This window comes from Astatotilapia calliptera, chromosome 20 (genome assembly GCF_900246225.1).
Source record: "Astatotilapia calliptera chromosome 20, fAstCal1.2, whole genome shotgun sequence".
NCBI lineage: Eukaryota > Metazoa > Chordata > Actinopteri > Cichliformes > Cichlidae > Astatotilapia > Astatotilapia calliptera.
Genome location: NC_039321.1, coordinates 27,451,788 through 27,476,126, shown reverse-complemented (window position 1 = coordinate 27,476,126; position 24,339 = coordinate 27,451,788). Strand labels below are relative to the sequence as shown.

General features: G+C 41.1%; 1 protein-coding gene across 1 annotated transcript; it reads left to right on the top strand.

Moving 5' to 3' along the window:
• Positions 1 to 24,033, top strand: slc6a17 (solute carrier family 6 member 17). Its single transcript, XM_026154380.1, has 12 exons — positions 1 to 477; positions 4,239 to 4,645; positions 11,226 to 11,383; positions 13,160 to 13,286; positions 14,802 to 14,983; positions 15,771 to 15,881; positions 17,067 to 17,308; positions 17,402 to 17,594; positions 18,802 to 18,994; positions 19,072 to 19,231; positions 19,384 to 19,546; positions 19,706 to 24,033. The coding sequence occupies exons 2-12, from the start codon at positions 4,345 to 4,347 to the stop codon at positions 20,066 to 20,068; spliced, it is 2,193 nt and encodes a 730-aa protein (XP_026010165.1). The 5' UTR covers positions 1 to 477; positions 4,239 to 4,344; the 3' UTR covers positions 20,069 to 24,033.
• Positions 24,034 to 24,339: the final 306 nt, after the last annotated feature.

The following is a 24,339-nucleotide window of genomic DNA, read 5'->3' as shown; positions in this document are numbered from 1 at the left end:
CCTATTATCTTAACATCCTGGGACCACTGCAGCTGTTCGGATCAACTGCTGACGTGCGCACGAGCGGATGAGTCAAACCTGCGTCAGACACCGTCGTGACTTACCATAGTAATTTCTCCATCCTATTGGGGGGTGATTTATTCCACAACACAGCCATAACCACGTGGAAACCAGAAGCGTGAGCGGGTGTGTTTTTCAGATCTAGAGAACATTACATAGAGAGACAAACGGTTGCAATAAATTGTTACCTGCTCAAGTTAATGTGATTATAGGAGCCCAAACTTGTGGCAGGCGCCGAGCTCCTGCGTCAGACTTTACGCACCATGCGCCCTATGTGACTGGAAGCTGTGATTTTGCATCTCTTTACGCGCAGAGATGGTGCATACGGAGACCGTGCCTGAATGAAGCTAGTTTATCGTACGTTGGATGTATGTTATCACAGTGAGTCGTTCTAACCGATTCTACACACAGCAAAAGGTAAGAAACGCAGTCCGGTAACAATTTTTGTGTTATTTATTAATGCATTCGTGGTGTCGCTCTGAGACGAGTAAATTGTTTTGTATTGTCGCGATGCACTTGCACAGTTGCAAAAACATCCTACTTGAAGTCATTTAACAGAGAAGAGCGACAGCTTTCAACACATCACCTGACAAATGGTGGCTTCGCCGCGCCATTCACGGTGTGCGTCGTTTATTAATCCCTTGCTTGACGCTGTCGCGCCATGTGTGTCCAAATTTGACTCAAATATAACAAATTCTGCGGGGAGGCGGATCATCTGCTGACTTACATCGGTGCCTTTTGCAATTCCGCATTTTTATTATAAGGTGGTTGGTTTGACCTTGACAAGGTATCAGAGGTTATACACACGTATAGAGTTACTTCTCGTGCTTATGACCACGGGCCTGTGTAAAACATGCCTGAAGGATGCTTGAACATGGCCACACAGGTGATGTTCTGATCCCACCTTCTGCCTCTTTGTTGTTCAGGAGCGAATCAGTTTCGTGGTCCCTGCATGGCATCGTGCCATCTAACCAAATGCAACAGTGACACCATCTTCTATCCAGAAATGAGTCAAATCTAAGATCTGCAAGTGAGACAGTTTGTGATTGCTGCCTGATTGACAGTGCAACAGATCCCACAACAAACTGTCACCTTCAGTATTCCCACTCTCTCCTTCCCACTGTTCTGTCACATTAGCTCTGTGTTATTTGCAGCCGTCCTTCAGGGCATATTATGTCTGTCCATTTGAGATGGTGAGAGGAGAGGCAGGCGACCACTGATGCTGCAGGGATGGGATTTCAATTTTGCAGGAAGAGCCATTGCTTAGCAACCACACTAGATAAAAGTGGAGCATATCTTTGTAGAGAACCTGCACTGTTACATCATCAACACAAAACTGTCTGAGGAGAGTTGGGAATACAGTTCCAGGAAGAAGAAGCAGGAACAAGCATCTGCCTCTGAGGAGGCAGCCACACACACGAGCCACAGGGGTCTATTGCCATCACTCCTTTGGAAAGCAAACGCTTTAAAGTCTGCAGCACATTATTCTTTGCATGAATGTTCTGTTTTCTGTGCAAGCACAATCATTTTTCAAAGTATTCTGAAAGAAACAAAAACACTTCTTGTCACTTTGTTTCCCTCAGATGGTGATTGACAACTGAGTCATAATCTGTAACAGTGTCTTGCACTGTATGTGAAGTCCTGCTGTCTCTGTAATGCACCATCTGTGTCAGCACATACTGTGAAACCCAGAAAATTGCTGTGTACTGCTACAACAACATCGAAAACTTTCACCACACGCTATTAGTAGGTCACAGTGGCAATCCTATCTGCCATTTGTGTCTAACAGACCACCATCATCCCAACCCATAAGTAGAAATTAGGCCAGTTTGTTACTAACTATACCAATATTTCCATTCGTTTGGAAAATAGGGCAAAAACATCATGTGGACATTCTTGCAGGGCTCAGGGTTGCAAGTGCCAAAACTGCAGCTGAGTCAAAAAATAATTTTGTTTTGCAAACATGCACACTGTTGTTTCACACCTCATTCAGAGAGTGTGTGATGATGAGTCAGTATTGTGCAGTTGTAGACCGCTGTGGGAAAGGTCACCGCTGTTCTGGGATCTGTTTCGAGCACTCAGCTTCCGAGCTGCTGCGTGTCGTGACTGCAGTTGAGGAATTTGATGTGCGTGCTACTGGTTCAGACTTTGGATGGGCTTAAGAGTCTGGCCGGCTGGCAACTATTCTTTGAGAAGTCGCTGTGAGTACAGGACCGGCTCTGATTTCAGTCGAGTGCATCTGTTTTTTAAGATTAGAAGTTTTGTCTTCAGATCAAACACCTCTGGCTTCTATTCTCTGTTCTTGAACTGCCAGAGTGAAAAGTCAGATCAAACTCCTCCCACACAGCGAAACAACAGCAAAAGAGGGGGTAGGAGACAGGGCGGGTTGAGGGGGTCTGCCTTCAAGGTCTGTTTTCATTCATCCACTACTCCTTTAGCAGCTCTTTTGACATTTACAGCAAAGAGAAACTTTCTCACAGTGTCTTCACGTGATTTTCACACCAGTCTTTGAAGGTCAAGCATGTCAGTTTGAGCTTTCATGCTTGCAACCACAAATTTACATTTTAATTTTAAAAGAATTAGGTTGCTGGTGTTTACGGGGTTTCCCACTGTGTTTTATTGCAGGAGTAGATCACCGACACAAAGACCACCCCTCGTCATGTGCAGTGCAGCTATTTCACTCAACACATTCGGTATAGTTTAAGGCAGATCTTGACTTATTTTACTCCCTATTTTTAATTTTCATGATTTTCAGTCATTTTTCCGATTGAATATCTGACTAAACTGCGGTCAATTTAGGAACGGAGGTGAAGGTAAACAAATTTTTGTGGGCAAGACCAGACTAACACCGGTACCATACCACTAATACTCAGATGCTTGAATCATCAGTGACTTATTATAACATACAAGCTGTTTTTTTTTGTTTGTTTTTTACTTTAGCCGCAGTTGATTACAAATGCAGCTGAGTTGCTTGAGCTGAGTTTTTCATTGTCAAAAAAGCTCGGGACATAATTACAGTAAAACAAGGGCTTGCCCTGTTACACCGTGTCTTTGTGGGGCTAACTGTGGAAAGATGACCCCACTAGATTTCAGACTAGTTCTGCTGCAAGCAAAGGTGTTGCAGGAATATGCAACAGTGGGCAAGTATTCCTGCTCTTGTTTGGTGGATGTGTCTGAAGTGTTAATGATCCTGTGCTGTGTTTCTATACTGCTTCTGCTTCCATAGAAAACCAAAACATGAAGTAAACAGGATGTTTAGTGCATAAATGTCCATCGTTGCATATGAGTGTAATGCTAAATTTGGGTTTGTTATTAAATTACTTAATATTTATAATAATATGACAGCTGGGATAGGCTAGGACCCTTGTATGAATGGATGGATAGGCTAATATTAGCACAATTCCAAGAGACTCACATCTTCTGGACAAAAAGTAACGGGCCTCTGAAAAATTAACACAAGAAGTTATTACTGTGCTCGATCAGCATCAAAAATGTTAAAATAACATGTAGACAAGATTTTGAAGTTGTGCAATAAGAAGAAAAGTATACAGACACTAATAACTGATGAAATCTGCTCAGAGGCCTTCATTTTACTGCTTTTTCTTGAAACCAGTAGTCACACAGACAGGCTTTATGCTGCTGGTCATCCTATTCACATGACCCAACTTTAGTAAAATGGGCCCTGCTGTGAAATGGATTGTGTTTCAATCTTTGTACCTCATTCACCACAATGAATTGGATTACTGAAATGCCTCATGGCTCTGAAGTGCTGCTGTTTTTAGAAACGTTTTGAGTTCTGGAAACTAGTTGAAGCAACATGCTCTATATCATGTTCCATTAGTGTGGCTCCTGAATTGGGCTTGTGATGCTTTATAGGCCTGAAACTAGCTATTTTTTAACAGTAATTTTTCTTCTTTATATTCTTGAATTAATTGCATTTTTTAAAGAAAACCCTGGTGCCACTTTTAGCTTGATTCTGGCTGCAGTTCTGTACTGTATGATTTTCCTTCTGTAAAATCTTCATTGTGCAAAATTCACAAAAACATTGCTTTAAAAAAAAAGAAGAAATAATGATGGATGAACAATTACCAGAAGGAGTTTTGTACATAAAATATCATTATATCAATCATAATGAAAGGTTAGATTAAAACTTTGGGGGGTTTTTTTTCTCTTTGCAGACCTACTAAACCACAAAGTTCATCCCCTGGAAACTTGCCAGCCTCCATCCATTCTCTCTCCTGGCTCTCATCTTCTTGCTTCTGTCAACGCCCCGGTCTCGCAGCCATGCCAAAGAATACCAAGGTGACTCAGCGGGAGCACAGCAATGAGCCGGTCACTGAGTCAGTGGCTGACCTGCTGTCTCTGGAGCACCCCATGGACTATAAGAGCAGTCAGATGAGTATGGGTCTAAGTCCTGGCTCTACTGCGCCAGTAAAGGCCCTGCTGCCTTCTCCTGACCCAGATGCAGAGGATGGCCGACCAGCATGGAACAACAAGTTGGAGTACATCCTGGCCCAGGTGGGCTTCTCTGTGGGTCTGGGGAACGTCTGGAGGTTTCCCTACTTGTGCCAGAAAAATGGTGGAGGTAAGTGGATGAATACATGAATTTGTAACTACAGGGTGGGCCATTTATATGGATACACCGTAATAACATGGGAATGGTTGGTGATATTAAAGTCCTGTTTGTGGCACATTAGTATATGTGAGGGGGCAAACTCCTCAAGATGGGTGGTGACCATGGTGGCCATTTAGAAGTCGGCCATCTTGGATACAACTTTTGTTTTTTCAATAGGAAGAGGGCCATGTGACACATCAAACTTATTGGTAATGTCACAAGAAAAACAATGGTGTGCTTGGTTTCAATGTAACTTTATTCTTTCATTAGTTATTTACAAGTTTCTGACCACTTATAAAATGTGTTCAATGTGCTGCCCATTGTGTTGGATTGTCAATGCAACCCTCTTCTCCCATTCTTCACACACTGATAGCAACACCGCAGGAGAAATGCCAGCACAGGCATCCAGTATCCGTAGTTTCAGGTGCTGCACATCTCATATCTTCACACCATAGACAATTGCTTTCAGATGACCCCAAAGATAAAAGCCTAGGGGGGTCAGATCGGGAGACCTTGGGGACCATTCAACTGGCCCACGACGACCAATCCACTTTCCAGGAAACTGTTGAGCTAGGAATGCTCGGACCTGGCACCCATAATGTGGTGGTGCACCATCTTGTTGGAAAAACTGAGGGAACGTGCCAGCTTCAGTGCATAAAGAGGGAAACACATCATCATGTAGCAATTTCAAATATCCAGTGGCCTTGAGGTTTCCATTGATGAAGAATGGACCCACTATCGTTGTACCCCATATACCACACCATGGGGTATATGCCGGACACCGGTGGCGCCAGTGTCCGGCAGCCTCGCCTCTGTCGGTGCGCCCCAGGGTGGCTGTGGCTACAATGTAGCTTGCCATCACCAGTGTGTGAATGTGTGTGTGAATGGGTGGATGACTGGATATGTAAAGCGCTTTGGGGTCCTTAGGGACTAGTAAAAGCGCTATATAAATACAGGCCATTTACCATTTTTACCATTTACACCAAACCATCACTTTTGTTGTTCCAACAGTCTTGGAGGGATCCATCCAATGTGGGTTAGTGTCAGACCAATAGCGGTGGTTTTGTTTGTTAACTTCACCATTCACATAAAAGTTTGCCTCATCACTGAACAAAATCTTCTGCGTGAACTGAGGGTCCTGTTCCAATTCTTGTATTCTGCAAATTCTGTGCGCCGATCTGGGTCATCCTTGTTGAGATGCTGCAGGAGCTGGAGTTTGTAAGGGTGCCGTTTGTGAGTAGCTAATATCCGCCGAAGGGATGTTCGACTAATGCCACTCTCCAGTGACATGCGGCGAGTGCTACACTGTGGGCTCTTGCTGAATGAAGCTAGGACAGCCACTGATGTTTCTTCATTAGTGACAGTTTTCATGCGTCCACATTTTGGCAAATCCAACACTGAACCAGTTTCACGAAACTTAGCAAGCAGTTTGCTAACTGTAGCATGGGAGATGGGTGGTCTCGTAGGGTGTCTTGTATTGAAATCTGCTGCAATGACCCGGTTACTGCGTTCACCAGATATCAACACGATTTCGATCCGCTCCTCACGTGTTAACCTCTTCGACATGTCAATGGCTGTGAACAAAGAGAAACTTGTAAATAACTCATGAAAGAATAAAGTTACGTTGAAACCAAGCACACCATTGTTTTTCTTGTGACATTACCAATAAGTTTGATGTGTCACATGGCCCTCTTCCTATTGAAAAAACAAAAGTTGTATCCAAGATGGCCGACTTCTAAATGGCCACCATGGTCACCACCCATCTTGAGGAGTTTGCCCCCTCACATATACTAATGTGCCACAAACAGGACTTTAATATCACCAACCATTCCCATTTTATTACGGTGTATCCATATAAATGGCCCACCCTGTAGTTTGCTGTCTCATAGAACTGGAATAAGTGGCCAGATGGGAGCAGTTAACAGCACTCACTGTTTTTATATTTTGTCCTTTCCTTAAGCATGGTATTTGTTTCCTCTCCACAGTCCTGCCTGGAAACTATTTGCTCAAATATGAGTTGAGTAACAATGTTCACATTTAGTGATTGCCATAAAAGTTAATTTCCATCACATCACAGTCAGAAAAATGTGAGTGATTTCAGCTAATTTAAGTCCCACCTAGTTAGGTAAGTTTATTTATTCAAGAAGTCTCATTAAGGTTAAGCTCTCTATTACAAGAGAGCTAAGAATAAATTACATGTACACAAGATCACAGTAATAAATCCCGTCACTCAAAACAGTCTCCACATTCAGATGCACGAACACAACAATCAAAACTCTCGTAAATATTGTTGAAGCTTTGAAGTCCCTATAGATATGTCTCTATCTTTCGGGTGTGTTGTAGCTTAATCCTGCGTACTCAGCACTAGAAAAAAGTGTGGGTAGGTGGATGAATATGTGTGCATGAATTTGGTTTGGCTGTCTGATAGAAGCAGAAAAACCTGAACATTTTTTGTGACCAAAGTTGGAGTAAATAATATTTGCTGGGTTTGGGTTTCGCTTCCTATAAACAGGCCACCCATGGTGAACATGTATCCTTCAGGGTGCTGAGTAATGTTAACAGGAGGTGCCAAGCCAAGGCAGTTAAAGTGATTTTTTTTATTAGTTCTGTAAAATATTTCATTAAATAAGTGGCCAGATGGGAGTAGTTAACTTAACAGCACTCACTGATTTTCTTTAACCTTTAAGCATTTGTTTGCTCTCCTCACTCCTGTCCGTAACCCTGTGTGTGCCTGGAAACTATTTGCTCAAATATGCTCACTTTTGATGATTGACATAAATAATAATTCTACATTATTTGCTGTCATAAATCCCTCATTTCCATCACATCACAGAACGAAATATGTGAGTAATTTCAACTAATTTATCTCCTGTTTTTTCACTTAATTGGTTGCGTTTGTTCATTCAATAAATATCATTGAGTCTAAGATAAAGAGCGCTGAGAAAAATTACACAAGATCGCAACAATAAAATTCATCCACATAACCACAATAATTAAAACTGTTATAAATGTTATTAATGCTTTTATGTGTCTCTGAGTAGCGAGTGTCTCTAACTTCAAGGTTTGCTGCAGCTCAGGCCTGCAATAAGGTACAAGAAATAGTACAAGTACAAGAATTCAGTCCAGAGCAGAAGGTGTCAGAGTCATTTGCTGTGGTTGCCTTGTTTTGGTATAACTGCCTAGTTAGAAATTACCATTGCTGAGCAAGATATTCAGCATAAAGTGATGTAGGTCAAGCCACAGCTCTTCAGCAGATTTTAAGATTTTAATGCTGAGTGACAACTTAGCACATGGATATATATATATATATATATATATATATATATATATATATATATATATATATATATATATATATATTTACATATATATAATCATTATTGAATTCAATTGAATTCACTGTTATTTCTATAGCAGTGATTCACAACAGTCACCGTATGACACTTTATGTTGTAGGGTTAAGACCCTAAAAAGCCAAAATGTAAAAGAAAACTAGTGGTTGGATGTGGTGGTGGTGCATATGCACACAGAGAGTGAAAAGGTGAAGAAGACATGCTCAGTGCATCCTGGGCAGCCTAAGCCTATCACAGCATAACTAGGGGAAGGTTCAGGGTCACCTGATACAGTCAAAACTATAAACTTTATCAAAAAGGAAAGTAAGCTTAAAAGTAGAGAGGGTGTCTGTCTCTTGAATCCAAACTGGGAGATGAGGGGCCTGAAAGTCAAATGCTCTGTTTCCCATTCTTCTTTTAGAAACTCGAGGAAAAACCTACAGTGTAAAAACAAGGTGCTCTATTAGGATAATTATGGTATTGTGAGGTCTTTAACATATGATGATTCCTGATTATTCAAAAGTTTGTATGTGAGGAGATGGATTTTAAAAGACTGTCTGGATTGGGAGAAATACACTCACTCTCTCTGGTCCCAGTTACTACTCTCGCTGCAGTGTTCTGGATCAACAGAAGACTTTTCAGAGAGCTTTTAGAGCAAGAATTGTAATAGTCCAGCCTAAAAAGTATTGACTAAATGAAGGATAGACGTTTATTGGTCAGGACGTGCTTGTAATGTCGAGCTGAGCTGGACAGTAAAAATATTGATGCACAGAGTAAATAGTGTGCCTAATATTGAGCTTTGAGGGACACCATGTAAGTCATCTGGGGAAGTGATTAAAAACAATTAGCAGCAAGAGTTTGAACACACAGACGAATGTGATTTTAATGAGCCGTTTGCTGTGACGATTGAAGCACAGTGTTGCTTTTCATCTCGTGAACAGCAGCAGTTGTAACAGTTATTGTGTAAAGCTTTGCTGCTCTGACTGATGCATCTTATTATCTTATTATAGGTTAGCTTCCAGGACTTGGGACAGACAAGACAGCAGCAGTGTTTGCTGTTGCATCTGACACACACACAGACGACATTAACCCAGTTCCTCTGCTGTAGTCAGAGGGACAGTCTCTTCAGTGTTTCTCAGATTTAGCCAATCCGTGCTGTCAGCAGCTACAAGACGAGGTCGTCTCCTCACCGAGACGAGGGAGCTCCGAGAGGTCTGGCATAATGTTGCGAGATCCTCCACTTTAGGCTTTGTTTGCTTTTGTAGCAGATTTCTCAGCCTTGTCTCTCAGGTAGCGTGATTTACTGGTATTATGATGAGATGAGATGGTGGCGATGACTGAAATGGAGGAAGTCGAAGAGTAAATATTAATTTCCTTGGCTTTCAGGCATCGTGAGTGCTTTGTGTGGGAGGTGTGTGTAGAGAGGGTATTTGAAACGTGTGATAACAAAGCGAAATCTGAGTGTGCGTGCATTTGCTCATATTAATCAGAGTGTGTGCATATTTGTGCACATTAATAAGTGTCCCCGCTGACGCTTGACTTGGTGGGAGGTGCTGCATTGTCTTGTCTGGGCTTGTTCCCATGATAATGACAAGCTGTCTCTAATTCTTTTCCTTTATCAAGTTTTCCATCACTTTCTTAATATTTTGAGTCAAGCCTTTCATGACAAACACACATTTTAGACTTACGCATTTCACCTAGAACTAAATAATATTCATAATTAATTTGTGTTGTTGAGCTCATGCCTCATGGTGAAACCTACTATTCGCAATATGCTTGAGTTTGTCTTTACAGAAAAAAATAATAAAACAACTCAAGTTTTAAATAATCTTTTGAATGTAGTCATACTTGGATTCATTTCAACACAATTTAACTGTTTTCTCTTATAATCAAATGCAGGATAAACTCATGTCATCACCGCAGTGTTCAGCAAATATCACTCAGTTCTTTAAATTTGCAAATAGGGACTACCATTTGCCAACACACTTAAATATATACGAGACACAGGAAAATACATTTGTAACAAATTTAAAAAAGGTTCAGTAAAGCATAAGTTTTACTGCTAGAGTATTAAAACTTATGCTTTAGTGTACCTTGGCACTGATTCTCAGAGTCTCTGAACTCTACAGGAGGCGTGAAACACTTCCGAAAGACATTTCCTCCTTTGGCGTTGTGATGATGTGGAGCAAAGTGCTGGCTGGCAAGTCGGTTTAAAGTCTCCCACAGGTGGTCAGACAAAACCAGCACGAATGAATGTTAAGTGTTTAACTGTGTGGAAGCATTTACATTCATTGTGTTTGTGGATGTTTATATTTAGCTTTTACTTCAAACAGTTTCTCTTTTTAAATTAAGAAAGAAATCGATACCATATTATCTGCACCAAGAACCTGCTCATGAAGACCCATATCCCTAAATATGGGGTTTCTAGTGTGTTCTTCATATATAGTGGTTTGATATCTTGTCAAAAGCATATAAATAGTGTGGACTATCACTGTTTTGGCTCAGGTGAAATGTATGTAAGGAAAAACAAAAACTAAAGCAGTCATCTCGGCTGTTTTTTTTTTTTTTATCTCGCCACATTTTCCTTGTTCCGTGTGTCTGCTGCCCGACGTAGACATCAAAAAGAGCTCAGCACATTAGCCACTTCTCCACACCACTGTGTAACACGACACTGTGTAACACGACACTGTGTTCTTGTCTTTGTTCTCTTTGTCTGCTGCTACCTCTAATAGCCACTTCCGATGTTATCAGAAATTTTATTTGAGTCAAACGTCACCGGCGTTTGTTTTTAGTCTGAAAACAGGCTGCTCTCCATCGCTGACCCATCCTCTACGGCATTGAATGGTTTTGTCACCATGGTGCCCCTTCATTTCTTGACGTAAGCATGACTGGACGTGACTTGTTTTCTGTGAGTGCCTGCTGCTCTCCCCGCATCGCTCCCCCTTTGTGAAAATGGAAATGGAGATATCAGACAGAATGAATGGAAGTTAAAAATGAGGAGTGAGAGGAAGAAAAAGAAATTGTGAGGGGCATTGAAGACGAAAAGAATAGATTCCAAAAATAGGATCCAAGAAAAGAAGAGAGAAAAATTTAACAACATCCCCTCTGCTGCTTTGAGCTTTTGTCCTTCGCTGTGCATAGATTTAAAAAAGCACACAAAATAATCTGTGATGTTGCAGCCAATTATCCTCCCCCTGCTCTTTCTCTGTCTCTCTCAGGTGCATACCTGGTGCCATACTTGATTCTTCTCATCCTCATTGGCATCCCACTGTTCTTCCTTGAGCTGGCGGTGGGTCAGAGGATCAGGCGTGGCAGCATTGGTGTGTGGAACTACGTCTACCCAAGGCTGGGCGGCATCGGGGTTTCCAGCCTGATGGTAAGTGGGTTATGTCGCTTAACATGACCTCCGATTCACACTCAGTTTACATGTGATAAGTAATGACTTCACTGATGCCTGTCACTTTTAACTTGCAACCATGTTAGTGGCTCTGTGAGGACATATTGACGTCAACAACACCTCCCTAGAAATGTTACTGCATGTAGGGTTGACGCAGGGCACAAATATTGTGATTGGTGTGTTGGCAATTCCTTCTGTGCATTTACCCTTTCACTGCAGTTTTTGAATTTATCAGTGAGAGACTAACAACCAAAGCCTCATTACAAAGATTAATAATCATAGTAGCAAAATAAAGACTCACAAATGTCAGCACATTCCTGGAGAAAGGTTGCTGAAACAGAATGGATGTGTGCAAAAACATTCCAGCGTTTTATTTGTTTCATGTCTGGCACTGCAAATAAAACATGACCACAGACTAATTAACATATAATGCACAGGGGCAATGACGTCGGCCACTGAAATCGGTTACGCTGTAGGCTTTACAAAGATACCCCGCAGAAGTCAAAATCGGGACTTAGTGGTGACCCATCCAGTAATTATGTGGACATTTCAGGTCAAACCACAAATGTCTCTGTCACGGTGGCAATAAAAGAAAAATCAGAGGGGCCATTCTGGTGAGTTCATGAATGCCTGTATGAAATTTCATGAATTATTCATTTTTATTAAATTCACAAGGTCATGATTTTCTCAGTTTTTCTGCCATGAAAGATTTACTCTTGTATCCAGCATGAAGTCCACTCTATTAAAATAAATAAATATAAATAGATAATACTTGTGCTTCTCTCTCTAAATTAACCCAGTTAAATAAACATTTCGCTGCCTAACCACTGGACCAATGCAAATTTATTTATGAGCAACTAAGATTTGACGTTTTACTGTTAGTGGAAAATTTGGTGACATATTTTTTCCACCTCGTAGTGAATCACCGGACTGTAAAACAATAAATAACAGATGATATTCCAATCTAATGGTCATTTTATGATATCTGAGTTGATCTTTTTTTTAAATTATTATTAATTTTACTCAATTATACATCCATAAAAAAACAATGATTAATAAAGGCAGTGAGCCTTATTTATGGCTGCTTTATTTAAATGCAATTGAGTATTGTGCTGCTTTTGCATCGTGATTGAAACAGCCTGTGAAGACATACAAATGCGTTTAAGACCAAGATCCACTTTACACAACTGTGTTAAAGAATGATTTTCATCACTTTAAATGCTCATTGTTCTCTAAGACTACAGACATGCTGTGCCGGACTCCCTCTGCCTGCTCATATTACTTCCTTTTGTTGCATTAAAGAGAGCAACATGCAAAGATCAGCGCCGATCGCTGTCACAAACTATTCCCAGCAGCAGCAGCAGAAGTAGTGACCCATCAGTGCTACCAGCTTAAAATATAGCCAGTCAGCAAATGAGTCTGTCGGCCTTTCTGTTTGACTCTCTTCCTGATAGTGATTTCATCCATCCAGTGCAAAGGCGGAGATGGAAAGACCTGGCCCGGGGCAATGAGGCGTGTGGCAGCTCGGATATGGCAGAGGGAGATCAGGAGCTATAAATACCTCCTCATAGAGGACCCGAGCTTTAGCTGCTGAGAGCAAACAGCTCAATAATTGATATGCACTCTAATTTAAGCTGTGTGCTTTGCATCTATGCCATGACTCAAGAAAAAGAGTCATGGCATAAACAATCTGGATTTGTGTGATTTGTTTTTCACAATGTTAAGTGTTGCTGTTTTCCTCTTATTTTTCTTCAGGTTTGCGGTTTTGTGGGCCTCTATTATAACGTGATTATTGGCTGGAGTATCTTCTACTTCTTCCAGTCTTTTCAGTATCCACTGCCTTGGGCTGAATGCCCCATCCACAGAAATGGAACTCAAGCCGGTGAGTGAACAGTACAGTCCACTAAATCACTAAACGGCTGCAAACGGTTGAACATAAACGCAGAGCAGAAAACACATGTCCACATGAATGCTATTTTGTTTTATGCCCCATGACACCGAGTACAGAAAAATAAATAAATACTACAGTTTCCAACGAGGTAATTTCATATTCAGTAATTATGGCAGGAGATGCAGACGCGGCACTTAGCAGGATGCCTTTGCATTGAAGCAGCTTTCTGCTGTGGCTCTGTGGTCAAGCAGGAGTGTTTCGGCAGACATCTAGCAAATAAGTGTTTGCGCTGTCTCTATTGCTGGGCCGGCCCTGCGCTTCATGCTACATGGCAGCTCTGTTGCGGCACTTGTCAGACCGCATGACCCGTCTGAGGGTCAGTAGCTCTAATGGCTGGCAGCTGGTAGTCTTTGGGGCACATGCAGGTTCTGGCAGAAGAAAAGGCATCAACTTTCATTAGCATGAGAGGGCAGGATCCTGACTCTGCTCATGGTTGTAAAATCAGTGGGCATGTAGTGATGTTAACTATTTCCAAAGGTGGAAAGCATTGTAATTAAGCAGGTTTACATAATTAAATGCGATTTAACTTATTTCTACTTTATTTTCCATTTTACTGCAACAGAGTATCAACATAGCTATATTTGTATGTTTTTTTAAAATATTCTGTAAAAAAGGAAAATTATAAACATATAGTGATGATTTTCACTGTCAAATAATCTCCTGATTATTATTTTCTAAATGACCCATTTTGTTCTCAAAGTGTGAAGAAAGAAGTTTTAATAGGATTTCATAGTTTTGAACAGCTGGAACCTGTAAATGTTTTCTGTTCTTTAAGCAGTTGCTAATTAATTTATGCCAGCTGACTAATCATTACCTTACAGGGTTTTTTTTCACTTCTGTTCCTAATTAACAGGCCATTTTAAAGCACTTTTTGCATGTACTTGAGAACGTGAGGTGTGTGTGTGTGTGTGTGGGGGGGGGGGGGTTTGGGGGGGGGGGGATGAAACAAAGGTCAGCTGGCCAGGAATCAAACTGCAGACACCACAGTTATGTGGCGTGTGCACATAAACCATTAGGCTATCGGCATCTTCAATCTATTTTTTTTGAGTTGTTTTCATTCATTAAAAGAGTTTTACAATGAAATAAAACCAAAAACTTGAAATATTTGGCTGTAAATTATGAAGAAATCACTTATTTTGTAAAATTCATGCAAAAGCCAACTGCATTTTCTCCTCAAGGAAGTAAGGAATTACATTCAAAGTAATTATAAAAATCATGAAAATACTTCTTATGTAAATGCATTATTTATAGATTAAGACTAACAATAATTTTCATACTGTGCTATTTTTTGTAGCTGCTGCTACTAAATTTCCATTTCTGGCCTTTTACAAATGATTTTATTTAAGATAAAACATCTGTCAGGTTTTCTATTTTAAAAGTACACTGGATGCATTTCATTATCGGTGTGCTTTTCCCTCCCCGTCTTCCCGTTTGTTGCTGTTACAGTTGTGGAGCCAGAATGTGAGAAGAGCTCAGCCACCACTTACTTCTGGTACCGCCAGGCTCTTAACATCACCAGTAGCATCGACGACACTGGAGGTCTGAATTGGAAAATGACCCTGTCCCTGCTGGTGGCCTGGATCATGGTCTGCCTGGCTGTCATTAAGGGCATCCAGTCCTCTGGAAAGGTACAGGGTTCCACTGAGTTAACAAAACAAGGCTTAAACCTGCTAACTATTGAAATTAGGATTCTGAATTCATTCATACACAACACAGACCCAGAATAAAAACCAAAAATAATTTGAAAAAAACAACAACTTGAAATTTCTATTTTTATTCAGTGATTCATCCTCGTCAGAGAATGTTTGGGGTTGTTTTTTAGGCGAAGGTACGATGCTAAGCCTCTTGTCGGCACTTGTCTATTTTGGGATCTCATCCACATTATGGAAGAAAGGAACATGCAACATTAATAAACTTAAACTGAACCAAACAGAAAGTGTTTCAGGATGCAGATGGAAAATTCTTAGTTTGGCAACAACTGCAACAACATCCTGTAATCTTGATCCATCGAATGAGTCATACGCAACAGCAGCATCCAGCCCAGCGTCTCAGTAGGAAAAAGCACAACAAAGAGCCGATCGCCAAGTTCTGACACACTATTTTAAACCCTAAACTTGATGATCTAATTATCATAGCCAGTTCTGTAGCGATTCCCTGAAATGCTGCAGGGAGAAATATTTTACTTCACGAATTCATCTTCATGTTTCAGTCCACAGATTCAGTGCCAAGCAAACACAAAACACTGTGTGTGTGTGTGTGTGTGTGTGTGTGTGTGTGTGTGTGTGTGTGTGTGTGTGTGTGTGTGTGTGTGTGTGTGTGTGTGTGTGTGTCTTTGCACATCTTCCTCTATGTGTAAGACCTCTTAATGCATATCCATGGAAACACAGTGTTAATATACTTGACTTTCTCTCTTAGGTGATGTACTTCAGCTCTCTTTTCCCGTATGTGGTGCTGTTCTGTTTTCTGGTGCGAGGTTTGATGCTGAAGGGAGCAGTGGATGGCATCGCTCACATGTTCACCCCTAAGGTGAGGGACAGTCAGAGTTCATTTGACCACAGAAAAAAAGGGAACATTTTCAGAATGTTTTTATGTTGGACTACAGACTAAAATCTGAAGCTTTCTCCTCTCACGCTGCTGACAAGTGACACTCTAAGTGACATTTGGTCCACCAGGCTGTTCAGCCATGTGTGGCTGATGGTTTTAGCATCACGTACTCAGATCCTCTCACAGGAAAATGTCACGAATGCCCATCACTTGTTCTGTGTTGGGTTGATGGCTCCCTCTAGTGGTGAAGGTTTATGACAGCAAAGTGCTTTGTAGTACAGGCAGTTTGGTGTTGATAAAATTATTCAAAAATAGCCAGAATAGGTAGTGGAAATGGAAAAGTGAAAAGTAAGATCAGCATCCTTACTTATTGTGGAAGAAAATGCATTTACATTATTATGTCCTTTGTATGATCACGTAATGTGCATTAATTTGGGGACTGATTAGCTCCAAAATGAATATTATAGTAGAGCTCAGATGAAGTTTAAGTTTTCCACTTACAGTGAACAGGACTAAATGGTAAATCAACTGGTTCTTATATGGCACTTTTCTACTAAAGCACTCAAAGAGCTGTATGCAGCATTCACCCATTCATACACGTACATTCACTGCTTTCTATCTGACATTCACACACGTTCATACTCCAATCAACAAATAAGTATCATTCCCAAGGACGCTTATTCGTTCACTGGAGGACATGCAGCTGGGATCAAACCACTAACCTTCAATTAGTAGATGACCTGCTTCTGATTTATAGCCGCCTCATACATAAGCACATCCACTTTTCTCAGATACGTACAACTGATTTAAGAAAACTCTCTGTAGAGGTTTCATATTTCCCGTAGTGTTCAAGTACAGTGTGGCTGCTGTGTTAACTTTTTGAGTGGCCAATTTAGACCTAAATCCACATAACATGGTCAAAAATCTGGGATAAAAAATTCCAAGCAGACTTCATATTCGTCATTACAGGGTAACCACATGCACCGGGAAAAGATAGTGTAGTCAGTTCATGTATTTAGCTTATGGTGCTGGATATGTTAATTTAAATCATCCAATGAAAACACGTGATATGTTAAATATATGAAATAATAATATTCTGGAGATTTTTAGAATAAATATGAAACATTATCTAAACTTTACAATCTTTTCCTCTTTTTGTCTCTCCAGCTGGAGAAGATGTTGGAACCACAGGTGTGGAGAGAAGCAGCTACGCAGGTCTTCTTTGCGCTCGGACTGGGCTTTGGCGGCGTCATCGCTTTCTCCAGTTACAACAAGCGAGACAATAACTGCCACTTTGATGCAGCACTGGTTTCCATCATCAACTTTCTTACCTCCATCCTGGCCACTTTGGTAGTGTTCGCTGTGCTGGGGTTCAAGGCCAATGTCATGAACGAGAAGTGTGTCGTCGAGTAAGTGCGTCGCACTGAAGCAAATGCAACCTCAGCAATCTCAGATAGAAAACTAACATGTTTTTCTTCTATACATCTCCAACCCATGTGCAGGAATGCAGAGAAGATCCTGGGCTACTTAAACACAGGTGTGCTGAGCAGAGAGCTCATCCCTCCTCACATCAACTTCTCCCACCTGTCTTCCCAGGACTACGCAGAAATGTACGCAGTTATAAAGACAGTGAAGGAGGAAAACTTTGCCCAGCTGGGCCTGGATCCCTGTATCCTGGAGGATGAACTGAACAAGGTCAGGGGGAATAAATCTTCGAGGCAGAGATGATCATCTGATTATATATCTGAATGAAATACACGAAGGATAGTTTCGAGATTAGAGAAAGGTGGCTGCAGGTAAAGGTAAATTATTATTAAGGAGACCAAATGATCCTTTTATGTTGTTAGCCAGAGACAAATTTGGGTTAGCGTTACCATTGAGAGTAAATGTACTTTATTATGTTATTATATAATGAGTATAAAGTAGCTGGGTTGTTATGAGCTGCTTAATAACCTTCAGGTTGTGATTTTATTTCATGATCAGTGACTGTTGTAATTAACTCTCTTTTTGGTGCCAAACCCATTTTACAAGCACTTTTAAAGTGACCATAACTCCGTTGCCATTTGTGCTAGAGACAAAATGCAGCAATATTCAATGTATCATCGTAGCTCAAAGCATTCACAAGGTACTGCTGTCTTCAAATGGTTCCCTAAATATGAGAATTGTTTTGTAATTTTACAGCCAAAAATGACAAAATGAGTCCAGGTAGTCTGTATGATACTTGGGTGATAAAGCGTACAGAATACAGCAGATTATTTAGTTTTGTTGGATCATTGTGGGTTTTCAGGTCTCTACGGGCATTTATTTGGTGTAAGTGGATACAAATTATTATTGCTATGCAGTTAGTTTAGGCTATGAGTTGCACTCTGGAGAGTACCCTGATGCCACTACATGGTTACCTGTGAATCACTGGATTTGAGCATGTTTAGCCTGATCCCCTGAGCTCAAACCAGTATGTTACCTTGCCTCCCCAGCTCCATCGGTTTAATTTAAACCCTCAAATTCATCTTGCTACTCCTTACTTTACAGATGATTTCCGCGCTAGCTTGAAAATGACCTTGTTAGATTGAGTCCAGAGGCTATAACTTTCTCAGAGAGACGATAACTCATCTCTGTGTTATGCTAATATGCTCATAACCTGCCTGGCCACCCCTGTGTAGTCTCTAATGTTGTTAAAGCTTTTCAGTGTGCCTCTTACTAGTTAAGATCACTGAGAGGCCCCTGGAAATATTTTCAAGAGCAATTGGCTTGCATAATTTGATTGTTGGTCTCTGTTATGTTGTAATTTTAAGCTTAATGCACTATCCCGCTCAAAGTGCATCTTTATGAACTCTTTATAAATCGCCTTCATGGCTACACTGCATAAATAATGTTAAGTGGGCGATATCTCTCCATCTTCTAGGCAGTTCAGGGCACCGGTCTGGCGTTCATCGCCTTCACAGAGGCCATGACTCACTTCCCTGCCAGTCCCTTTTGGTCCGTCATGTTCTTTTTCATGCTGATCAACTTGGGCCTGGGAAGCATGATCGGCACCATGACCGGCATCACCACACCCATACTGGATGCCTTCAAGATCCGCAAAGAGATTCTGTGTGGTAGGTGCTGATTCTGCTTATATTCTTCTTCTATCCTTTGATGATTCTAACTCAATATTTCCTCTTGCCTCCCTCAGTGGTTTGTTGTATCATAGCCTTCCTGTTGGGGTTACTGTTCGTGCTGCGTTCAGGGAATTACTTTGTGGCAATGTTTGATGACTACTCTGCTGGTTTGCCCCTCATTGTGGTGGTGATCCTGGAGAACATCTCTGTAGCCTGGATCTATGGAACTAAGAGGTAATTTGCAGATATGCAAAATTAAGACTAGGCCCTCATACTACAGCACAGTCATTCTTTCATTCACAAGAAAACATTCACCAAAAAACTCAATATTTTCCCCGTTTTACTCAGAGTATATTTGTTGAGACATCTTTTCTACCTTGTTACAGGTTTATGCAGGACCTGGAGGACATGCTTGGGTTCAGGCCATATTCCTTCTACTTCTACATGTGGAAGTTTGTGTCCCCTGCTGTCTTGGTGTTGCTCATCTGTGCCACTGTTATCGAGATGGCCATTAGTCCTGCAGGATACAATGCCTGGGTAGAAGCTGAGGTCAGTAATCAGAAGCACTGAAGTTGCTTGACTGAGAAACATTTGACCAAATCCTCCCTTCTTGCAATTCATCTAATTTTCTCTCCTCACCTCTTCTCATCTCTCCCTTCGTTTCATTTGATTTTGTCGACCATCCTCATTGAATTCTTTTGGTTTCAGGGCTCGGACCGTTTCCAAAGTTATCCTCCTTGGGCTTTAGCCATGGCCTATGCCCTCATTGTCGTTGCCATGCTGCCTTTACCCATCGTCTTCATCGCCCGCCACTTCAGCCTAATCTCAGATGGCTCCAACAAGCTCTCCGTCTCCTACCGTAAAGGTATGATGAAGGACATCTCCAACCTGGAAGAGCAGGACGAACAGCGTTTCATCCTCAGCAAGAACCCCAGCGAGGCTCCCTCTCCCATGCCTGCCCACCGCGCTTACCTGGGCCCCGGTGGCACCCAAGAGATGACCAACACCAACTACGGCACCAGCACCAAGACGGGCTACCAAAACATCGGCTCGCCCGAGTCTGAGCTATGATCCACTGACGTAAAAAGTCCCGCCATTAAACCCCTGCCCTGCTTACAGAGAGGGAGGCAGTGGGAGTGAAAAAGGGAGAGAAAATTCACTTGCAGCATTCATCACACCTTAACCCCCAGAGCAAAATCCCTCTATTCCCCTCATTCTGCTCCATTACCCTTCACCTATGTTTCTCATCGTCTTGTGCCGCTAATTGCATGTCAGTCTCAGACATGATGAAGAGCTCATGAGAACGTGAGACCAAACAGATATGTCAACCATCTCCATCTGCCAGGAGATGGGGCGGAAAAAGAGCCAAATGAAATATAGAAGAGTCCAAAAGCTCTGGTTGAGGTTAAGGTTTTTTGTAATGCTAACATAATTTACATTGTAGTGAACTGTAATATGTGTTCATCAGCTCGTGCTTCTTTTAGTTCACCTGGAAAGGATTGTTATTTGTGGGGATAGGATGGAAGGAGATGGAAGAAAAGCACTCATCTTGTCCTGATCTGCATCACGGTACGAGAAGATTTCTTATCTAGAAAATGTGTCAATAAAAAAATAGTATCTAACAATTGATTCCAATAGCGTAAACAGTGTTACAAGCACATTATATCTTTAAGTTTATTGTGCCTATCACACATCAGCAATAATAACCAGTCACAATAGTGTCTTCATTCAAATGTGGATCTCCTTCTATCTTGTTTTTCCCCCACTGATGTAGAATACTGTACATATATGTCGTGCAATAGTTTGAGATGTCACCGTAAATTGTGCATATACACTGCAATAGTGCAAGTCAAGGGGCGGCGTTTTGCCTCTTCATGCCATGAACACAGAAGCACAGGCACCTGCTATCGTTAGAGCATCTCTGAGCCTTAACACAGAGCAGCACTTTCCTTTCAAAGGATCCTTCCCCTCAGCAAGCACTTCCCACTGTCTCTGTGCAGCTCCAGACCTAGATGGCAAAGACAAAGCTTTTCCATTTTAATCAATTGTTTTAATCATGCTGTTTTAATTAAAGCCTTAGAAGGGCAGCAGCGGCAATGCACGAGCAAGAACAAGCACGGCGACGTGTGTTTGATCAGAGGGCAGCTTCGTGCTTGTCTGTCTCATTGTCAGAAAAGCGAATGCAGAGGAGGAATTGGAAATGTGAGTTTCGTCTTCGTGTACACGTCCAGATGCGCATGTGTAATTGTGCATGCACAAATGTGTTGTCTGCCACTGAATGAGAGCTGCTGGTGACCCTGCCTGTTTAAAAATAGAGCTGCGTTGCCCAAGGGAAGCCGTGGCAACACACCATAGATACAGATCCTCTTGTGATGTGGAGGAGGAAGAGGAGAGCAGACACCTCGCTCTGTCTGCTCCACCTGCACGGCTGTTTGCTCGGTTAAACAGACGAGACATTTTACGGTTGATGCCCTTCAAGAATATGTTTCTTATGTTATACCTGTACATTGAATAACAGGTTCACTGCCATGCTGTGCTGTGGATTAATCATATGTCATCCCTGAGTGGATGGTATTTTATGTTCCAACTGAATTGTACATTCCTCGAATTGTGACCACTCCATAGAGATATAATTTCACAAGCACCGCAAACTACACCTCTATGTCTTTTTCTGTGATCTGAGGTGTGAAAGTGAAACCTTTTTTTAATTTATTTTATTGTGTAATCTCAAATCATAGCACATTTTTAGAATTATAATGTGGATATGTACTCTGATATAAGTGTTTGCAGTGAGTGGTAATACATGGTTTTCACCACTGGGTGACTCTGCTGGCCAGCAGAGGAGCCAATGACACTGTCCTGTGGCCCCTCCCTGAAACAACACCAGTACTTGAGACTGAACAGATGTAGTGTGAAGCACAGTCAGCCACATTGTTCGGTGCCTGAACAGATTCTGTGTTGTCTGTTTGCCTTAGGCTTTATGGGGTTTTTTCCCCCCTTGATTATTTTATTATTTTATTATGTAGAGTTTTCACCAATGTTCCATCATATTAATTTGCACTTTAATTAGGGGGAGACCCTGGAGTTGTTTGTTAAGCACACATGTAAAAAAGAAAAGAGCGCAAAGTAAATATAGGGGCCAAATAGTTTAAGATGACAAGGCTCAACAGAAATGCATGACAAGGCAAAAACATCTAGTCCGCTGTATCGTCTAAAAGACATTTATCTTTGAGTGCAAAATGATAGTATTTTAAATCTCATCATCTGGCATCTTGTCAGAAGTACTATGTAAAATTTTGCCCTGTCATCCCTTTGTGGTAGCCAGTAGCAGAGAGCTCTTATTACCCTGCATCCTATTTTGCTAAGCAATCCCTATGATACGATGGCCAGTACCCCCTACAGCATGGCTCTTGCTTTTAGTTGATGACCTACAATGGCTGTGATGCATTGCTTGGGACTGACTGGTATTAAGACAATACAGCTCAAATCTATTGCCCTGTCTCTCAAATGATGCTTCGTCTTTCATTCATAGAAACCTCTGTCCATGATGGAAATGAAAGAGTTTAATGAGTGAAAGTCTGCATTAAAGGAAACATGATATAGGGGATAAAAAAGATACAAGTTACAAAAGAGTAGTATTAACATCTGTAGATGCAACTTAACTTTGCAGCTGACAGGGCCTCCTGTAAAAACTGTGCATGAGAACTACATGTGATGGAAATGGCACTTAAGCTGAGGTAGACACTTAACCTGTATTTTAAAAAAAGCAGTTTTGGTTTGGATAAAGCACATTTTGGGTAAGCACAAAATAATTTTATGTCTAAATAAGCATCAAAATCATTGTGAATGAAAGGGGTGATGAAACTTAAACATCATGTCAGTAATATAGCTGTGATTGCTGCATCCTGCAAGACTCCACTAAAGCATAAAGCTGCACACTGAAATACATCCTCATAAAAAATTAAACTGCACCATAAGTCTACAAAAGCACCTGAAGCTACAAAGTGATATGCACAATACATAGATAACAATGTTGAACTAATGCTAATGCAGTGGGTCATATATGAAGAAAGCACAACAGCAGGCAGGCTTATATTTTTCTCTACAATTAGCAGCGATCGGCGCTACTGGCTGCAGAGTGGCCGTAATATGACAAAGCACAGCTGAGATTCCCTCTAACAATAAAAATCACTGAAACTCTGCAGCAAAGTGGGAAAATGTCTTCTCTGGTCCAAACCTAGCCTGGATACAGGTATCGATTTCTTACCAAAAACAAAGATTCCAACTCCAGGGTCTCTTTTGTCTACGTGTTAACGAGGTTAAGTCAGTTCAGTTACTAAGATGAACTTCCCAATAGCAACGTAAAAGTACATTTATTTAACCGTGCAGATAATCTTTATGTGACCAGCCATAGTTATATTTATAGTATTTAAGACAGTGTATTTACTCTGTACATATCGATGTACATTCTGATAAATTCACACTGATTATCTATAGTAAGAGTGACAGGGTGTATACTTGAGCTGTAAATAATAAATGTATATTTTGAGATATTTTTTGATTTTTTGTACTGTCAGTGGTGTTACTTTGGTGTCTGTTGGTTTCTGGTGTTTGTGTGTGGTCGTTCTCGAAACTTAGCCGAGTGACTGTGCATATGTGTATGTATATATCAGCGTGTGTATGTGAGTGTATGTGAGCGAGTGAGCGTGTTTAAAGTAAAGGTATATGTAGCTTTTTGGTGTTTAAATGTGTGTTTTTCGCCTCTCTCAGTGTTGTGTGCTGCTGACCTAATCCAGTAGATAAAATCCTGATGTTACAGTCAGCTGGGACCACTGATGTAAGCAATCTCTATTCTGTGTTTCTCACTGGAACTGCGGTGGCTTCCAGCACTAAACTGGCAAAACACAAATCAAGATGAAATGTCTGTCTACAAGAAAGAAGACAGAAACTTTCATTTGTTTGTTGAAAAGCATTCAGATCTGTACAAACATGATGGAGGGAACAGGAAATTAAAATAACCACTTTTATTAAACAGACCATGATGTGCGTCTCATTTGTTCTGTTGTTTATGCTGAAATGACTTAACACATTATGTTTATAATCTATAGATTCAATAACGGCAAAAGTTTTGTTCAGAATAAATTAGATTGTAGTGATGGGTGAAGGAAAAAACAATATTATAGACTTGTGAGGCTGCTATCTGTCGAAATGCACATCCTGTGTCATTGATCATCCCCACCACGCATTTAAAAGTTAATATCGCTCATATTTGGCTTTGCTGTATGCATATCGAGGTAGATTTTTTCCCATCCGTGTACAGTTACTGTGGCTTAAATGAGGAC